The sequence below is a fragment of the Arachis duranensis genome, chromosome 5 (genome assembly GCF_000817695.3).
Source record: "Arachis duranensis cultivar V14167 chromosome 5, aradu.V14167.gnm2.J7QH, whole genome shotgun sequence".
Classification (NCBI taxonomy): domain Eukaryota; kingdom Viridiplantae; phylum Streptophyta; class Magnoliopsida; order Fabales; family Fabaceae; genus Arachis; species Arachis duranensis.
In genome coordinates, this window is record NC_029776.3 from 80,381,939 (window position 1) to 80,400,386 (window position 18,448).

Consider the following 18,448-nt stretch of genomic DNA (forward strand, 5'->3'; position numbering starts at 1 on the left):
GCAGCAGACCCACACCAATACCAACCCACTTATGGACCTGCTTGTTCATCTGGATTGTAAGAAAGAATATTACCTTTCAGATTTTGAGATAAAAGAGAATAAAGAGTATCCAAATGCCACCTACCAACCGACCAAATATCATGTATTCGGAGATTCGAATCAGAAATGTGAACATAATCCATCTCATTAGATAACCTCATTCTCTCCTCCAGCTAGAAAACTAAAAATTCTTGTTCAAATCTCCAATACAACAAGCAAACCCATCCTTCAATACTTCCCAAGCCTTACAAAGACACCTCCAAATGAGAGAGTCCTTGTTCTTAGAATAACTAAAACAGTCATATAGAGATGATCGGTATTTGGCATCCAACAATTGGACCCATAACTTGTTTGGCTACTGGAAAAAAGTCCAAACTAGCTTCCCAAGAAGAGTAATATTTACACAATAAGGATCTCTAATCTCCAAACCTCCATATTTTTTTGGAGTAACCAGTACCTTCCAACTAACAAGATTCAATCCTCTTCCATCAACTTGTCCTTTCCAAAGAAAAGTCCTCATCATAGACTCCAATTTACTAATGATTCCTTTGGAAAAAATAGAGACCTGCATCTGGTACGTGGGAATAGCGTCTGCAACAGAATTAACCAAGCAGAGTCTATCATCCCGATTGAGTAAACTTCCTTTCCAGCTTGCTAGCCTACTCCGAATCTTATCTAGGACACCATTGAAAGATGAATGAATCACCCTAGAATGGCTAAGGGTAACTCCAAGATACTTGCCCAAGTCCTGGACAAATCTAATAGAGGATACCCCAGTGAAAACCTATTTCCTAGTTGCTGAGATATTCTTGGAGCAAAGTGCTTTAGACTTCTCCACATTAATCTTCATCCCAGATACTTTGCAAAAAGTCGCTAAAACTAACATCATATTTTGCACTTGTCTCTTTGTAGCTTTACAGAATAGAAGCAAGTCATCTACAAACATTAAGTGGGATATTCTTGGTCCCCCTCTAGAAATAGCAATCGGCTCCCACAAGCCCAAATCAACGTGATGACTAATAAAGCATGCCAATCGCTCCATACACAACACAAAAAGATACGGTGACATAGGGTCTCCTTGTCTAAGACCTCGGCTAGGAGTAAAGCCATTCAGACGATTTCCATTCCAAAGAATAGATAAGGAAGAAGCAGTGACACAATTCATAATCAAATTAATTGTAGGAATAGGAAAATCAAAGCTCTTAAGAGTATGAGCTAAAAACCTCCAGTCAACTCTGTTATAAGCTTTCTCCAGATCAATCTTAAAGGCCAGTGTGCCTTTCTTTGATTTAGTCTTCTTCATAAAGTAGAGGACTTCTTGAACAATAATGATGTTGTTAGGAGTTTCTCGTCCCGGAATAAATCCTCCTTGAAGCGGGCCAACAATCTCCACAAGATGAGGATGAAGCCTATTAACAAGGACCTTCGTGATGATCTTGTAAACTACATTGCAGAGACTAATCGGCCTGATACCGGTGATTCAACCTTTGGAATAAGAACCAGTAAAGTCTCCAACATTCTCAGATCAAGAGTAACACCGGAGAATGCCTACTTAACTATCTTCCAAACATCAAGACCAATGATCTCCCAATATTCTTTGAAGAAGAAAGCTTGAAACTCATCAGGACCCAGAGCTTTAAAAGAGTTCATGTGAAAAAATAGATGTTCTGACTTCCTCCATAGTAACTGGTGCCGTAAGATTATTGCAAGTTTCCTCATTCAGAGAAGGAAGAGGCACATCACCAAGGCAACCCAAATCAACATCATCCAAATGACAGAATAAGCTTTTATAGAAAGACTCTGCTTCTTGACTCAGAACCTCTGGATCAGTTTTCCACACTCTATCCTTGAGAAAAAGGCCATGAATCTTATTATGCTTCCTTTGGGCAAGAGTTTGAATATGAAAGAATCTTGTATTTCTATCCACGAACCTTACCCACTGCTCTCTGGACTTTTGGAACCATAGGAGCTCTTCTTGCACTAGAGTATTATTATAATCATCAAGCAGTTGTTGCTCTTTCTGACGTAAATAAATACTATCCACCACTTCCAAACGCTTTTGTAAATAATTAATCTACTGCTCTAATTTACATTTGTTAACAAAAATATTACCAAATACCTTCGAGTTAAACTCTAGTGAATTCTTCTGTACTTCCGAAAGCTTGCCATGAATTCCTCTATTACCAGACCACCATGACTGATTCACAATATCCCTATACCCAGGATGAGTAGTCCAAGCAGCAACAAATCAGAAAGGTTGATTCCCTTTAGGCTGAGGATGACCTTTACAACGCACCAGAATAGGGCAATGATCAGATTGAAGCCTATTTAAAACTTCTGCATCAGCTTCTGGAAAGATAGATAACCAACTACTATTTATACAGACTCGATCATGCTTTTTTGCCACGTCAACATAATTTTTCATCCTCCTGTACCAAGAAAACCGCCTCCCAATAGTCTTCAGATCAAACAAGCCACTATCTCCTAATGAAGTAGCAAATATGTCTGCTCTTTGATGAGAAAATTGACAGCCCTTAGATTCATGAGAAAATTTGACTTCATTAAAATCACCAAGAATAATCCAAGGTCCTTGAAAAACCATGGATTGTGCAACAAGATAATCCCAAAGGAGAATCTTTTTATTAAATTGAGGACTACCATAATACCACTACACCTCCAAATTAAATTATCAAATTGAACCTCAACAGTAACACCCTGATCAAAAGCATCAATGAACTTACAACAAACACCCTTCATAGAGAATAGAAATAAAATACCTCCCTTATGCCCCTCTGCTTCTACTATACCAACAGAGTGATACCCCAACCTTTTCCAAAATAATTTTAAATGCTGAAAAGGGGAGTGAGTTTCAACCACAATAAAGAAAACAGATCTAAATTTTCTAACAAGTTCCTTACAATGCACCCGGGCTAACTTATTAGAAGCACCCCTAATATTCCAAACAATCATATTTAAACTATCCATAAATAATAGAGACAGAATAAATAAGAACATAAACTCTAAACATAATCACAACCTCAATAGGTGGTTTATCTTGCGATACTGGCACACTTTTATCTTCAATAATTGCCACCTTTGAACCCCCTAACACTGCACCTGCTATGCTTCCATCTACTAAGATTTCCTCCGTTGTGCCACGATTTTTATCAACTGGCGAGTTTTGCATAGGGAGGAAGGCCGAGAACGCTTCCGTAGAAAAATTTCACAACGTGCTTGTATTAATTTGGGTTAACATGACTAACAACTATACTACATATATTTGGCTATTTGCCCGCGTAAAAGTATGCTGTTTGCTCAAACCGAAACCCAATCTCCAATCCTCTCTCCCCCTTTACTCAAAGAATTTGTCATTTTTCAATAAACCTAAAACAAGAAAGAGATACTTATTATCGAAATGGAATGAGAAATTATTTTTTAGTTTAATTTTGATATGTATACTAATAATATAAAATATTTTACGCAATTGTTTAATCACATGTACTATTTTAAATGATTATTCATATAGTCATTATAAAAATAATTATTTTTACTAACATGATATGCCTGTGAAATTGTTTTATACTAATAGCGCATTAAAATTGAATTTATTATTTTTTAATAAAAAATAAAGATTAATATTCCAATTTGTGTGTGGTCATAATATTCCAATTTGTTTGGATAAGAGTAAAACGTCCAATTAAACCGATCCAAACTATAGTTGGGCCTGGTCTATGCTTTCTAGTGTCTACTACAATTCCAATCCTTATTGTGCTCTGACAAAAAAAACTTCGTTATTGTGCTCTCATGCACCAAAATTCCTATAACTTCTACTGTTCTACAAGCAATTTTTCAATCTTTTCTATTGTGACTGCGGAACCCTAAACGCAATTTATTATTGCATGCACAGGAAAACTTAAATACTTTATCTCGTTAGTCTCATCCACCAAAATTTGCTATAATTTCTAGAACCAATTTTTTCTTTTCCCTGTGGCAGCTGCACCCACAACGCATTTAATTGTTGCATGCACACGACATGTTTGATTCTTTGCCAACGAGGGAAGAAGAACAAGAAGAAGTTGAAAATGATGTACCAAAAAAACTAAGTGCATTGTCATGTGAAGAATGCAAATCTAAGCCATCAAAATACAAGTGCCCTGGATGCTCCTTTCACTCATGCAGTCTTCCTTGTGTTAAACTTCACAAAGCTCGCACTGGTTGTAATGGCAAGAGGAACATCACTCACTTTGTTCCTCTTTCTCACTTTGATGACAATATCCTATTATCTGGTACTGCTTCCTTCACCCTTTATTGAATCCTATACCATAGTTCTTTAGTTTAATTAATTATATTTATATTTGTTATATAGATTATAATATGCTGGAGGAGGTGAAGAGGGTGGTTGAATCTGCTCATAGAATGAGAACTCAATTGGGTTTGCATAAAATGTTTAAGTTGCCTCATCACCTTAGAAGCCTACAAAGTGCTGCTTGGAGCAGAAGAACGAAACTTCTTTTTCTCCCCAGTGGAATGTCAAGAAGACAGAATAACCAATCTCAATATGACAAAAGGTATATTCATTTTACTCATCAAATGATGTAAGGGTTTATTTCTACATACCTAGTGTCTGATATATGATACATTATTTTGTTTCTAAGCAAGTTACTGATAAATATGTACAACGCTATCAGGAAGAAGTATATATATTGGACAATTGAATGGCATTTTCACTCAACCAACATTATTCTACATGACCACGAGTAAGACAATTTTTTCATTGTAATAATGAATGCTCTGAAAATACACAAATTTGTTTCTTGATAGCATTTTTATGTTATGTTTTCTAGAGTCAATGAAAATGCAAGCTTCTGCTCCATTTTAGAGAAACACCTCAAACCTGGTCCATGGAACCATCAGCTAAGGCAATTTTGTGAGCAACAGCTGGATTCTCTCAAGCTTTTTATCCGGCCAAAGGTTGATTTCTTTACTAAGATTGCTTAGTGTCACTTTTACTGGTTACATCATGATTTTGCCTTATACTTAAAGCATGCTACCGGGAACTTATCTCTAAGATATAGACACGAATAAAATACCCTTTATGCTCAGGACCAAATATTGTCTTTGGGGGTTATGTTAAATTGATTAGATATATTTAAAGTATTATATTAGAATCCAATGAATTTGATTCAACCTTACAACTAGTTCATTTATTACAGGGTCCTAAGTCACCCTTGAAGGAGTTGGATATGAAAGCACCAATAGGACAACAGTTTGCAGATATAATTATTTTGGAATATCCTATTGTTTATGTTTTCTCACCATATCAAGTATCCAATTTTGAAGTTAATAAGAATGTCAATCACAACAATGAAAGTAATCAAAGTCAAGAAGATGTGCCTTTTAGGGAGGAGGTGGTAGAATATCAGAACAACAACACTGCATATGAAAAAGCATCAAATGAATCATCAGATAAGCCTATACTTGAAGAAGAAACTTTGACTAAACATTCACATCCGGAAAACAAGGAAGCAAAACTCTCTAAAGACATAGCATTTGACAGTGATCAAGACTTGATGGATTTCTATGATGCTCTTATGGCTCAAATGAATCCTGATGACCTGCTTGGTTTGGATAAATTTGCCAAGAATACAGCAAATTATACAGATTTAATTGGTAGCTGTGGACTATTTCCTGAATTAGAGGAAGGTGAACTTGCATAATAATTAGCAGTCTTAGTTCACTTCCATTGGAGAATTGGTGAGAAAATATAATACCATTGTCAACATCAATCACATGAAATTTTGCAAGTGAGCTAAAGGTAAATATTTTCTGTGAAAAGAAAAGTTTTCAATGTATGCAATTAGAATTTTTTTTATTTTATTTTTTTATTTTTTTCTTTATAAAAAATTATCACTTACAATCATAACAAATACCTTGAAACAAATCTGAATTTCCATTTGGCTGATGAAAAGCTCTGTGGGGCATGGTGTGGTTTTTCAACACTGGTGGGGTTGTGCTGGCTTGGATGAAAGTACATGTGAAAATCGCCAATATGTTATGTTCTCATTCATTTATGATCATACTGAACTGTCACTTAGATTGAAAAATCATTGTTAATATACTTTATTACTTTCACTTTTAACAAAAAATAATTCTAATTTGAACTACTATGCAGCTATGCTCTGTAATGTTAAGAACAAAAGGAAATATGATATTATTACTACTATAAAGTGATATTAGTATTTGTGCAACAACTCTAATATAATTATAACAAGAAAACTAAAAAGCTATGAAATATCACCAACCACTCAAGACTTAAACACACGCTCTTTCTGTCTTTAGTTTTTCCCTTAAAACCGAATCTAAAGAAGTCAACAATCCAAAATAAAGAAACGAAAACATTAAATCATCACGTGTGTTCATGTTTCCGAGGACTGGATCCGGTTGAAGCCAACGAGATAGCAATATACTAATGGAAAATTATCAGGTGTACTCGGAAACATTGGTGTTCCAGTTATTTTAACTGTTGATTTTTATTAATATATATTATATATATATTTTATAATTCAGATCAACGGTTAAAACAATTGGAACACCAATGTTCCTGGTACACCTGATAACCTTCCTATACTAATAAGCCCCCAAAATAGAAAATGCTGGAAAAATCTACAGTATAAAAACTGACTTATATTAATCAAATTCTCTCATATATGACGTCATCTAATTTGGTACATGGATATAATAATTAATTTTAATCTATATATATAATATTTTTATTTTTTTCCTTCAAATTTCACCTAATTTACATATTTAAGTGAATTAATTAAGTAAACTGTGTTGTTTTTTATGAAAACAAAGCAAAAGACAAAAAAGAGTAGCAAGGTTGGGCACAGTTGAGTGGATATTCTGTTCTCTTCTCTTCTTCTGAGCTCTCATCTAATCTTCCTTCCATTCATTCAATTCACTCGGGTCTTCCCATGACCCGAACCCGAGAACCCGAATCCAAATCCAAAACCTCTTCGCCTTCTTCATCTTCGACAGGGATGAAGCTAATCGTTCCGCTGCAAGGCGTGGTTCAAGGTCGCGGTGGAATCTTGTTAGGGTCGTTAATCCCGTGTGCGCTGTTCTACTTCTTCCAGCTGTACCTCAAGAAACGACGTCGTTCCAACGACAAACACCCCTCCTCCAACCCTCCTTCGCCTTCTTCCTCGTTTCCGGAGCTGCCGCGCACGCCGTCGCGCTCCAACCTCTCGTCCAGGGGATCCCTCACCGGCGTGCGCCTCTCCAGGCTCGCCACTACCATCTCCGACGACGATTCAGCTTACTACGTTGGCCTCAACAGAGCCTCACGTGATCCCTATCACAAGCTCACCAACCCCGATGGAATCATCCAGCTTGGTTTGTCCGATAACACGGTTCGTCACTCTCTCTCTAATTATTATTTTTCGGATTCTACGATGTTCTTTTTTCTTTCGTTCTTTTTTTTTAAAAATAGTAAAAGAGAAATTAATAATTGTCGTTTTGTTGATGAATTTTTTTTTTTGTTTCAGTTGAGTTTGGATTTGATTGGGGATTGGATGCGGAAGTGGGGCAGTGGTGGTGACGATGGTTTGAGTATTAATGGGATTGCAACGTATCAGGCATTTGATGGAGTTGACGAACTCAAACTGGTAAGAATTTTCCTTCTTTTAGGATTGGATTATGCAATTTATGTTTTAGGGAATTTTGAATGAGGATGGTGGCATTTGCATAATTGCATGTCTTCTGAATATTGTATCTACTCTGTAAGTCATTGCATGTAATTAACATTGTAAAACACAGAGTAATTGACAGTTTTGGAAATTAATACCCTTTGGGGCATGCTGTTCTGTGTTTGTCACTTTCGGTTCCAGTTATGGTATTGTGCTTGGTGTTCAGTCATTTCAGTTATGGGCATATTGTTCTTATGTGCATTGTTTGGCTTGGTTCTGTAGGCCTTGTCGGATTTTATGCATCAAGTAATGGGAGGATCGGTGCATTTTGACACATCTAATATGGTGTTAACAGCTGGTGCAACTCCTGCAATTGAGATACTATCCTTCTGCTTGGCAGACCATGGGAATGCATTCCTTGTCCCAACACCATACTATCCAGGTTTTGACAGAGATGTTAAATGGCGTCCCGGGGTAGATCTAATACCTGTTCACTGTCGCAGCGCTGACAATTTTAATCTAAGTATGACAGCTCTTGAACAGGCATATAGTCAAGCAAGAAAACGAGGAGTCAAGGTTCGCGGAATTCTTGTTTCCAACCCTTCGAATCCTGTTGGCAATATGCTGACACAGGACATGCTTTACAATCTCATAGACTTTGCCGAAGATAAAAATATTCATCTCATTGTTGATGAAGTATTTGCAGGCTCCACGTATGGAAGTGAGAAATTTGTCAGCGTAGCTGAAATTCTTGAGTCGGATTCAGAATATATAGACAACAGACGAATTCATATAATATATGGGCTGTCCAAGGACCTTGCACTAGCTGGCTTTAGAGTTGGGGTTATATATTCATTCAACAAGAATGTCTTGGCTACTGCTAGGAAGTTATGTAGATTTTCTTCTATATCTGCTCCAACTCAGAGGCTAGTTACATCAATGCTTTCGGATAAAAAATTTATTCAGGATTACTTTGAAACCAACCGGAACAGAATGCGCCAAGTACACCATGAATTTGTGGATGCTTTAAGTAAAATAGGAATTAAGTGTGCCAAGAGCAGCGGTGGTATGTTCTGTTGGGCTGATATGAGTGGATTAATCAAACCTTACAGTGAGAAAGGAGAACTTGAGCTATGGGAGAAGTTTATGAGTATTGCTAAGATCAATATTACTCCCGGATCAGCCTGCCATTGCATAGAACCCGGATGGTTTCGTATTTGTTTTACTACTATGTCTTTGGACGAGATTCCTCTAGTTATTGAACGGATTAGGAGAGTTGTTGAAGTTTGTAAATCCTCTAGTTGAAGTTCACTTATTTTCCTGACAAATTTGGTTTTACCAGAGGTTGCTGCTTTTGGGAATTTTGTAAAAGGTACATATACACCCCTGGTTGTCAAGTTTAGCTATCTTCTGGAATCCAGGATTTTGATTAGAATGCGCAACCTCGACGGAGTAACCCCAAAAAAGTTTGCAAGAGAGATCTAAATTGAAAGAGGTGGATTTAAATTCTGTAGGCAGATCGAAGATGAGAATTTGTTGGAGTGCAGAGTGCAGTCCAGTTTTGACCTTGGAATGTACTCCATCGACTTTGCCTCAACCAACCTGCTAGGCCAGTTCCACTCATGCAAAGGTGCAGGATCCAACAAAGTTTGCTTTCTTGTGATTTTCTGCACAAAATTGAGGCTAAAAAAATAAAAGTTGGTATGATATTCACTTTTATGCAATCAAGAAAAAATGCAATTTGAATCAATTCAGTTGCAGATTTTATAATCTTGTGGTTCTTCAGTATTCCCTAGGATAAAATTAGATTTTTGGTTTGGTACATCCAAGGAAGGTCTAAAGGACACTGCCTTTTTGGGGTAGTACAAGATTAATCAATTAATTTATTCATTCATTCATCTCTTTCTTTTCTTTAACTTATTCTTAATCAAACTTTATATGATAGAAATAATTGAAAGAAAAAGAAAAATTGGGGAGTTAATTTATCATTGGGGAACCCGTTTTTCTCATTCATTGTTGGTTTTGGTGGGCTAGTTGAATGACAAATTGACAATGACATTGACATATTATCATGATGTTCAAATCTAATAGAATCGATCTAAGAAGCACCACTTGTTCAGTTGTTCTAGTTATGGAAGCCAGACTTGGACATGTACAAAGGAAAGGGACATTCTATGAAAGAAGCACGAATTGTTCTTGACCACTGTTATATAAAATTATAAATGCAGGGTTTATTTTAGACTATCACATGTTTTCTCTGTGGAATGATATTGAATAATTTTGCTTAATGAGATATTCCTGTATTTGGAGAGATTTTATTTTGTTTTTATCTTTTAAATATCTTTGGGTCAAAAGGTATCATTAATTAATACTCAAAGGCTAGTGAAAAAAGGATGTCTTTGTTGTTTGAAGATAATATTCTTATTGCTTTATCAATGTAAATGTTTTTATACAGTCAATGCAAAAAAAAATTAAATTTCAAAGCCAATCCTAAAATAGTCTATATGTCTATAACCTTTATGTCTTCATAAAGTGATATCAAAATTTTGAATGCTCTCCATCCATGTTACCAGCACATGGCTGGATACTAGATAGAATGTCAAGGTCAAAGTAAAAAAATTTAAAATTATTGTCGATTTTGCTAAACTATATAATGGCATTTGATCCATGGAGATAAAAAGGGCCTTTTCAACTTGGACTCTATAATGCTGTAGAAGAACTATGGGGAGTGCCAATTGCCCTTTTGGGCCACTTGAATCAAGTTTCCATCACCACATGGCGGCAACAACGGTCAAGTGCATTGAGAACTACTACTCATAGATCTCAAGATATATATGCATGAGTTCTGTGTCATGGTAGCTAATTTCTTACTTTAATAATGTAATTGGAGATTCAATCCCTATCAATACTTTATAACTAGTTGTTTATCGTTTTAAAATGCTCTCTCAGTGAAGAGATTAATCCCTATTGCTGATAGTAAATCCTGTGTTTCTAACTAAAACAAAATATGACTACTCATGTAAAGATGTTTTCATGTGAAAATAATACCTGAAAATTGTCGAATGATTTGATATATTTGATTAAATTATTTAACATAATACGTGTCAACTTCTTAACTATTATCTTCATGTGAGTAGCACTAAAATAAAATTAAAGATCTCAATACATCTTGCATTCTTTTTCTCTTTTTTTCCCAACTTTATTTTGATGAACTACTCAAGTCTGAACAAACAGAAATAGAGTAAGAATATAAATGAAAGAAAAGAAATAGAATAAAAGGGGTTAGAGGTAATAATATAATTTTATCTATTCCTTCATAACCTGCTATTTAATAAAGAAATTAAAAAAAAAAAGTTGCTTGGCCAATGATGTTGTGTAGGGTGCTACAGTTACACAAATTGGAAAAGGTGGTGGCATTTACTGGAAAATTGAACATAGGACCACTTATTATTCGCAGAACTGTGAGCTGTTGTGTCTGCTAGTAAAAGGAAGATCCATCAAAAGAAGAAAAAAGACCATCAATACCTAGTATAACAGAAAAATAACAAAGGAAAGAAACCAACAAGTTGGAAGAGAAGAGTTTTTGAATTTTGTCCTTGCTAAAAATAATGCTTTTGAGTTTTGAATAACTTAATCAAATTAAACATTTATGCAAATGAGGATGTTTACCCCAATTATCTGACTTTAATCTATCAATTTGCAAATTATTGATTAGCTGAAATAAAAGAACTAAAGAAGTTTCCTATATGAACTTATAGGGTAGTGAGAATGTGAGATGTAGAAATTAGTAGGGTCCACTCCAATCTGAATGGTGAAATTAGTGCCATCAGTATGGTAGGGTTGGTCATAATATAATTAGTAATTTATTACTCATCACATGAACTGTAGAAAACTGAATCTAAAACTATTGATGCAGCGACAGAAACCAACAGGATTAAACTATGCATATCAACAGTAGATGATGATAAAATTATAAGGGAACTTTTGTAGGAATAATTCCACATGATTAAGGGAATTTCACTAAAAATTCATGTCACAGACATACATCTATGTTCCTGACCAACACAAAATTGGTAGAAACAAATTAGAATGGGAGAAATAAGAAGGGAAGAACTGAAGGAGATAAAGCAAAGGAAAAATAAAATCCTATGGACTCCTAATATCTTCTGATAATGATATAAGTATATAACATAAACCTTACTTTTGGATAGGTAGACAAGTGGTGCTATTTCCTTCCATCTAATAAAACTATTATTCAGTATTTCAGAAAGAGAATTTTAATTATTTTCTAGCTACTTAGCATTAATAACAGATAACTCAGCTGTTAAACTTTGTTACAAAGTTTCGCATATCCGAACCCCAATCTCAGATAAAAGAGGAGAATTATGTTAAATATAGTCAGCTTAAAATTTTTGTCAAATGTCTATATCTTGCATTACTCATGACTGTCATACAAAAGTTTAGAAACCCATGATGATCTACTTAGTTAAGTCCTTAACTGGGTTTCTGAATGGTTAACATTTAACAAGCCATTGAAACTGTTGTTGCACCCTTCAAAGAAAGCCTTAGCAGTCATTTCTCTCTCAAACCTCCAAATATAGTTCAAACCAACAAGCAGCTCAGTTATGGCAGCTTCTGTCTTCTCTTTGTCTGCAAAGAACAAAGTCTGCAACAACAACACATTACTATTGGTCTTTGGAACCATCAGGTTCATCTGCTCAAAGCTCCTCTCACTCTGCCACCTAATCATGTTATGTGCCAATGGTGAAATCCAACCAAGAATCCTCCCCAATGCTTCTCTCCACTCTCCAGCAAGAACAGGATCACAAGCAGAGAATCCAACACCTTTCAATCTTGACCTCAGTGATGATCTTATGCTACTTGGCAACATTGCATACAGATCATCCCTTGCTTCAACACCAACCAATTGTGGTGACTTTATCATCTTCTCCATAACTATGATCAAATTGGCATAATGAAATGCCAAAGCTGAAGCACCTAAAGTACCATTCATTGGCTTCAATAACTTACAATTAGACTCAAAAAAACTACCACACCCCAAATCACCATTCCCATCAATCTTCAAACTTTTGAACGGTCTAGAAACATGAATAGCATAATTTTCACTATTGGGATTTTGATCAGAGGGAAAAACAGTGGCTGAAGCTGATAAACTACGAGACAAATAAGGAACACAATGCCCAATTCCAAACACAACCTTAATCCTTGCTAACACAGTGAAAACAAACCTAACAAGCAACAAAACAACGCCATCGAAACCTTTATTCCACAAAGATTTCTCCTTTAACTCCTTAACCTCTTGCTTCTGCCAGAAAATCTTTTGCTGAAGATCACAGAGTTTCTGATGATCCTTACTATTAACTGAACAAGGTTCAGGTTCACCATTATTGTTGTTACTACTATGGTTAAGTGCTTTTCTCAACGCACTTTCTAGAACGGAAAGCTCTTCCATTTCTCTGTGAAGCGTTGACGTGAGTGACACGTAACGCTCCAATTTCTTGTGTTTGGCTTCGATTTCCTTCGGATTGGTGAGTGTCCACGCGTGTGGGTCGTAGCCCGAGTTAGCGAACTCGGTGAAGACTCGGTGGAACGATCGGAGAAAAGGGTCGTGGCACATGCAGCTGAGTCGGGACACAGAGCCGGCCGCGACTCGAACTGACTCAGCGAGTTCGGCTCGGGCGAGTCTGAGGAGGAACGACTCGTCGTTGGAAACGAGCTTCAATGCACCCTCAAGAGAAACGGCATCGTTTCGAAGGCGAACGACGGCGGCGTCGGAGAGCGACTGATAGAGGTGAAGGAGCCTCGACATGACGCCGGCGACCTCGAATGACAAAACGGCAACGCGTTTTGACTTGGGATTCTTCCCGTTGGAAAGCGCGGTTTTTACCCTACCGAGCCACGAATCGAAGGCCATGGTGAAAAAAGTTTCGGTTTTGTTTCGAAGGATGAAGAGTAGATCGTTGTTTAGTTGCAAGCTAGGGTGCGAGCACCATGTGTTTGTGAAAATGCATGAACTAAGAAAAAGGTTAAAATAGTTGAAGTGTTTTAATTCTGATAGAGAAAGAGTTTGATGGGTGAAGAGGTGAGTGAGATTGAGAGTATTTAAAGTTTGGAGGGTCAGACTTAATTGGGCCCCACAATCCCACATGCACGCACTTTGGTTATAGTGTTGGTTATGGTGTCATTTTTAGTTAAGAAGAAGAAGCAGCAGCTTCACTAATCATGAAGATTGAAAACCCCTCTCTTTGCTTTTAAGCTCTGGTGGATTGAGATTTCAATGCACCTGGTTAATATATTTTGCTCCTTTTTGTATTATTGATTTCTTAGTTGGTAAAAAGGGACCTTTTTCTATTGTGTTTTGGTCTTGGATGTGTTTTTATATCAAGTATGAACACATTTTTCTTGTTAGATAATTAATCATGTGAAAGATATTTTCAAGTAAAAATGATGGTTATAATGTTTAAAATATTAATGTATGTTTTTTTTTTTTTTCAAAAGATAGATATTATTTTATTATTATAAAATAATAATGTTTCCATAAGAAAGTATAAAAGAAGTTGAGTATTTCTAATTATCACCAAATGTGATTGGAAGACAAATAACTTAAAAAAGAATAAAGTAAGAATAAAGAGAAATTATTAACATTCATCAGGTATGGCTATTGAGTTCACGCATTAAATTGCTGACTTCTTGTACTATCTCCGGCGTTGGGCTTATTAGCTTCTCAAAGACACACCTATTCCTCGCTTTCCAAGTGCTCCAACACAGCGCCGCGATAAAGAGGATCTTTTGTCTACCTTCGATTTGAGCCGCTGCCCAAGATAAGACTCGTTGCCACCAATTGATGAAGGTCTCCTCTTCTCTCTGCCATAAGTCAGGATTTATTAAGCTTAGACTCCAGATTATTAAAGACAGAGGACATTGGAACAAGGCATAAGAAATTGATTCATCTTTCAGCATGCATCTTGGGCAAGTGGCGGTGGTGGATGCAAACCGGCTATGGATTTGTTGCAAAGCTGGAAGCTTTTCATGAAGACTCTTCCATAAAAAAATCTTAATTTTATGAGGTAATTTCAATTCCTAAATGTTATTCCGTACTCTGTTGTTCTGTATGTTCTGAGGCATCAATGAAATAGGAAAATGAAAGACCCCATAAGCAACTTTGTATCCTGACCCAACTTCGTATATACCAGATTTTGTCCAGCACCAATTAACTTCATCCTCCTCCTCTGTTGGTTTGATGGAAAAATTTTTATTGCATATATCAACTGAAAAAATTGACTCAATCAGGTTTCTGTTCCAGCTTCTATCAGGATTTAGTAGCGCACTAATATAATACACTTGCAGATTCGGTGGGATTATCACTGCAGCTTGAAGGACATTGGATGGCAATGGTGGTGGGAGCCAGGGATCATGGAAGATGCGGACATTAGCACCAGAGCCTATTTTTCATAACAAGCCTTTCTCAATCACCTTGCGGCCTTCAAGAACACTTCTCTAGCCCCACGACGGTATGCTTCCTATCTCTACATGTAAGAAATCTGTATATCTGAAATATTTAGCTTTGAACATTCTTGACAGTGTAGAGTTAGGGTATTTCATTACACGCCAACATTGCTTGCTCAGTAAGGCCAAATTTTGTGCCCTTAGATGTTTGATCTCCAACCCTCCATCTTTCTTCGGCCTCGTCATTGTGTCCCATTTAATCCAAACCATTCTTCGTTCTGTGCCTTTTTGACCCTACCAAAATTGCGAGAGCATGCTATGAATCTCAGTTAAGAGCGTGTCCGGGAGTTTGAAACAAGAGAGTGTGTAAATAGGAATCGCTTCCCCCACCGCTTTCAACAGCGTGTGCCTGTCACCTGAGGACAATAAACTTCTTTTCCAACCTATAATCCTCTTCTGAACTTTATCCTTGATAGCTCCAAAGGTTGCTTTCTTTGATTTTTGAACTATGGAGGACAGCCCCAAGTATTTGTCTTGGACTCTGATATGTTCAATATTTAGTGTCTACACAATTGCTAGTCTTGTGTTCTGAGGTGTGTTGTGACTGAAAAAGATGACCGACTTATTCAAATTGACTTTTTACCTACTGAAGCCCTTGTATATCTCTAGCAATTCCAAAATGCTTTGGCTTGTATTAGGTGAGCCCTTGCGAAAAAGGATTGAATCATCAGCAAACAAAAGGTGATTAACTGCATATAATTTCAATGGATATGATGGTTCTTATCATGAATATGCCACTCAAACACCATCATTCCATGCACCACACTCTCAACATAGCCCTCAAACACCGTCATTCCAACCACCATCATATGCCTATGAATTTTATCCTCAACATGACCATCAACCATACTCACAAGCCCTTTCTACCAAATACCTTCATATGACCCTTATCCATCATATCACCAACCACCCATATCACATCCTTGTGACTATTATGAGAGAAAACCTATGGAACCGCCACAATTCCACCATGATTACTACCAAGAACCACCTCAATACACACCATCTCTATATTTTTACCAAGAAGAACCACCTTCCTACTATGAGCCCTTTCTCCAAAATAATGAACCCTCTTATCCACCCCAAGCACCAATAGATGATTCTCTCACTTTGTTACTTCAAAGGCAACCGAATATGCAAAGGAATACACTAGAATTTGTGACTAACTTGACCAAGGTAGTGCACACTTTAGCCTACCAATGCTTGAACACTCAAGGTACTTCCATAGCCACATGTGAAGCATCAAAAGAAGAGCAAAGTATGAAGGAGAAATTGGAAGATCCGGTAGAGAATAAAGAGTGGGATTATGTATTGGAATAATTGGAGGAAGCCATGATTGTTGAAGAAGAGGAAGAAGTGGTTGAAGACTTAGGAGATGCGAAACCACTGTGGGAGTCTCAACAACTCTCAAGGCATATCAAGGTTGAAGACTTTGAAGAGGTTGATCATGAGATGGATTCAATCATCAACGAATTTCTATCTATAATGGAATCCTCTCCCATGGAATATGAAGTTGAAGTTTTTGAAGACAACTATACACCAATTGACATTGATGACCTTGTTAAAAACTCTTCCAATGAATGTGAAGTTGATGTTGAAGTAGATTTCACACGACCTCCAATTTGACTTGATTGATGATGAAGAGAAATTGGAAGAAGTTGCCAAGCAAGGAGAAGTTGATGAAAATTGTCAAGAGGTGAAAACAACTAAGGAAGAGCATAAGGGAATAGTACTTGAAGAACCATTGAAGATGTCCCTTCCTAAGTCACCATCTAACATATCATTTAAGTGGGTAAAATTCTTACCCTTAAGCTTCACCTTCTCACTTGAATATGGTTTGATTGAAACGGATGGACAACTTAGAGCTCTTTGTGGAGTTAAGAGTAAGAGGAAATTGTGTAGTGGTTAGAAGTTTGATATTGCACTCATTAAGGTTGAACTTTCAAGGCGTAGGCACCATGGGTGGATGAATGCAAGTTTGTGTGGGTCTAGGAGGAGAATTTGGTGTGCTAAAGAAAATTCTATGTGTCAACCACCCGGATGGAAGAATCATGATGATCAACTTGAAGTCGGGTGCGAAAATAAGATATGAGACTTTGGATTGCAATATGAAGACCAATTTTGGGAGCTCATATCTTGGGTAGAACTCCACTCGAGCTTGGTGAAGATGGTTGGAAATTCTGACAACCATTTGAGCAGCAAAGATCCTTGGAGATTCAAGGACGAGTACAAGCATAAGCCGCCATGACAAAGAGCTTTCCAAATGTCCAACTTAAAGACTTAAAATAAAAGTATTAGGTGGGAGACACCCCACCATGGTAAACTCTTTCCACTCTCTTGTAGATTTGATTAATAAGTGATTCGAGTTACCATTATAGGCAGTTTTCTTCTTCATGTAGTCTTTATCTTAATGCTTTGAGTTTGATTGTGATGCAAGTTTTCCTTGGTTGTAATTGAAAACCCTTCAAAGGCCAAAGAGATTTTTGTAATTTTGCATTTTTTATTGGTTTTGAGTTGTAGGAAGTGTGAGGGAGAGTTTAAGCTGTTTTTAGTATTTCTGAAAAAAAAAAGAAGTGGCAGGAACACGTATGCACACCTTACGCATACGCGTCGATAAGTGAATGCAGCACCATATATTTTAGAGAGAGTTGTGCAAGTTTGACGCAAACGTTGGACTTCTCGCACAAGCTGCCACCCACGCGGACACGTACATCACACGTACGCGTCGACGCGTCAGTGAAGCACCCATACTTCTGCCCGAGAGTCATGCTAACCCGGTGCCAACACTGTGTCCCTGGCCCAATCCTCAATGCGTACGAGTACCATATGCGTACGCGTCGATGCACATTCTCTCCATCTGCACTTAAGCGTAGATGACGCTTCCACGCCCATCATCTTTTAACCCACCCACGCGGCCGTGTACAGGACGCGTACGCGTGGATTTAAAATTTATAACCTCAAGAACGCGGAAGTCTTAGCCATTCGCGTCCAAATCCTTCACCCTCTTCCAACGTTCCATTTTTCCCATAACCACCACCAAAGCTCTGCAACTACTCGCCAGCTCCGACGACTCGCCACCGCCCACCACTACTCTTTCTCCTCCCCCTGTATGTTATTTTAAATAATTTAATTAAATATATTAAATTATTTAATAATTTTTAGTTATCATTTTTATATAAATTTTTTTTATGTAA

The 18,448-nt window shown here is 37.1% G+C and overlaps 4 protein-coding genes across 4 annotated transcripts; 2 read left to right on the forward strand and 2 right to left on the reverse strand.

Moving 5' to 3' along the window:
• Nucleotides 1-823: 823 nt before the first annotated feature.
• LOC110281546 (uncharacterized) lies at nt 824-2,641 on the reverse strand. The gene is made up of 5 exons (XM_021143879.1): nt 2,336-2,641; nt 2,159-2,236; nt 1,783-2,059; nt 1,592-1,673; nt 824-1,505 (listed from the first exon to the last, which is right to left on the reverse strand). The coding sequence occupies exons 1-5, from the start codon at nt 2,639-2,641 to the stop codon at nt 824-826; spliced, it is 1,425 nt and encodes a 474-aa protein (XP_020999538.1).
• A 1,214-nt stretch (nt 2,642-3,855) lies between these two features.
• Nucleotides 3,856-6,075, forward strand: LOC107489688 (uncharacterized). Its single transcript, XM_016110440.3, has 5 exons — nt 3,856-4,325; nt 4,406-4,607; nt 4,728-4,796; nt 4,884-5,010; nt 5,253-6,075. Exons 1-5 carry the CDS (start codon nt 4,073-4,075, stop codon nt 5,754-5,756), a joined length of 1,155 nt encoding a protein of 384 aa, XP_015965926.1. The 5' UTR covers nt 3,856-4,072; the 3' UTR covers nt 5,757-6,075.
• Nucleotides 6,076-6,900: 825 nt separating this feature from the next.
• LOC107489686 (1-aminocyclopropane-1-carboxylate synthase 6) lies at nt 6,901-9,643 on the forward strand. The gene is made up of 3 exons (XM_016110437.3): nt 6,901-7,451; nt 7,587-7,706; nt 8,010-9,643. Exons 1-3 carry the CDS (start codon nt 7,014-7,016, stop codon nt 9,030-9,032), a joined length of 1,581 nt encoding a protein of 526 aa, XP_015965923.1. The 5' UTR covers nt 6,901-7,013; the 3' UTR covers nt 9,033-9,643.
• Nucleotides 9,644-12,136: 2,493 nt separating this feature from the next.
• LOC107489685 (protein PSK SIMULATOR 3) lies at nt 12,137-13,888 on the reverse strand. Its single transcript, XM_016110436.3, has one exon. The coding sequence runs from the start codon at nt 13,660-13,662 to the stop codon at nt 12,214-12,216; it is 1,449 nt and encodes a 482-aa protein (XP_015965922.2). The 5' UTR covers nt 13,663-13,888; the 3' UTR covers nt 12,137-12,213.
• Nucleotides 13,889-18,448: the final 4,560 nt, after the last annotated feature.

Coding starts and splice junctions, on each gene's coding strand:
- LOC110281546 (XM_021143879.1), bottom strand. CDS start 2,641: ATGGTTTTTCAAGGACCTTGGATTATTCTTGGTGATTTTAATGAAGTC. Junction 2,060..2,158: donor CACTAGAGTTTAACTCGAAG/GTATTTGGTAAT, acceptor TATTTACGTCAG/AAAGAGCAACAACTGCTTGA. Junction 1,506..1,591: donor GATGTTTGGAAGATAGTTAA/GTAGGCATTCTC, acceptor CACCGGTATCAG/GCCGATTAGTCTCTGCAATG.
- LOC107489688 (XM_016110440.3), top strand. CDS start 4,073: ATGTTTGATTCTTTGCCAACGAGGGAAGAAGAACAAGAAGAAGTTGAA. Junction 4,326..4,405: donor TGACAATATCCTATTATCTG/GTACTGCTTCCT, acceptor TTTGTTATATAG/ATTATAATATGCTGGAGGAG. Junction 5,011..5,252: donor AGCTTTTTATCCGGCCAAAG/GTTGATTTCTTT, acceptor CATTTATTACAG/GGTCCTAAGTCACCCTTGAA.
- LOC107489686 (XM_016110437.3), top strand. CDS start 7,014: ATGACCCGAACCCGAGAACCCGAATCCAAATCCAAAACCTCTTCGCCT. Junction 7,452..7,586: donor TTGGTTTGTCCGATAACACG/GTTCGTCACTCT, acceptor TTTTTGTTTCAG/TTGAGTTTGGATTTGATTGG. Junction 7,707..8,009: donor GAGTTGACGAACTCAAACTG/GTAAGAATTTTC, acceptor TTGGTTCTGTAG/GCCTTGTCGGATTTTATGCA.
- LOC107489685 (XM_016110436.3), bottom strand. CDS start 13,662: ATGGCCTTCGATTCGTGGCTCGGTAGGGTAAAAACCGCGCTTTCCAAC.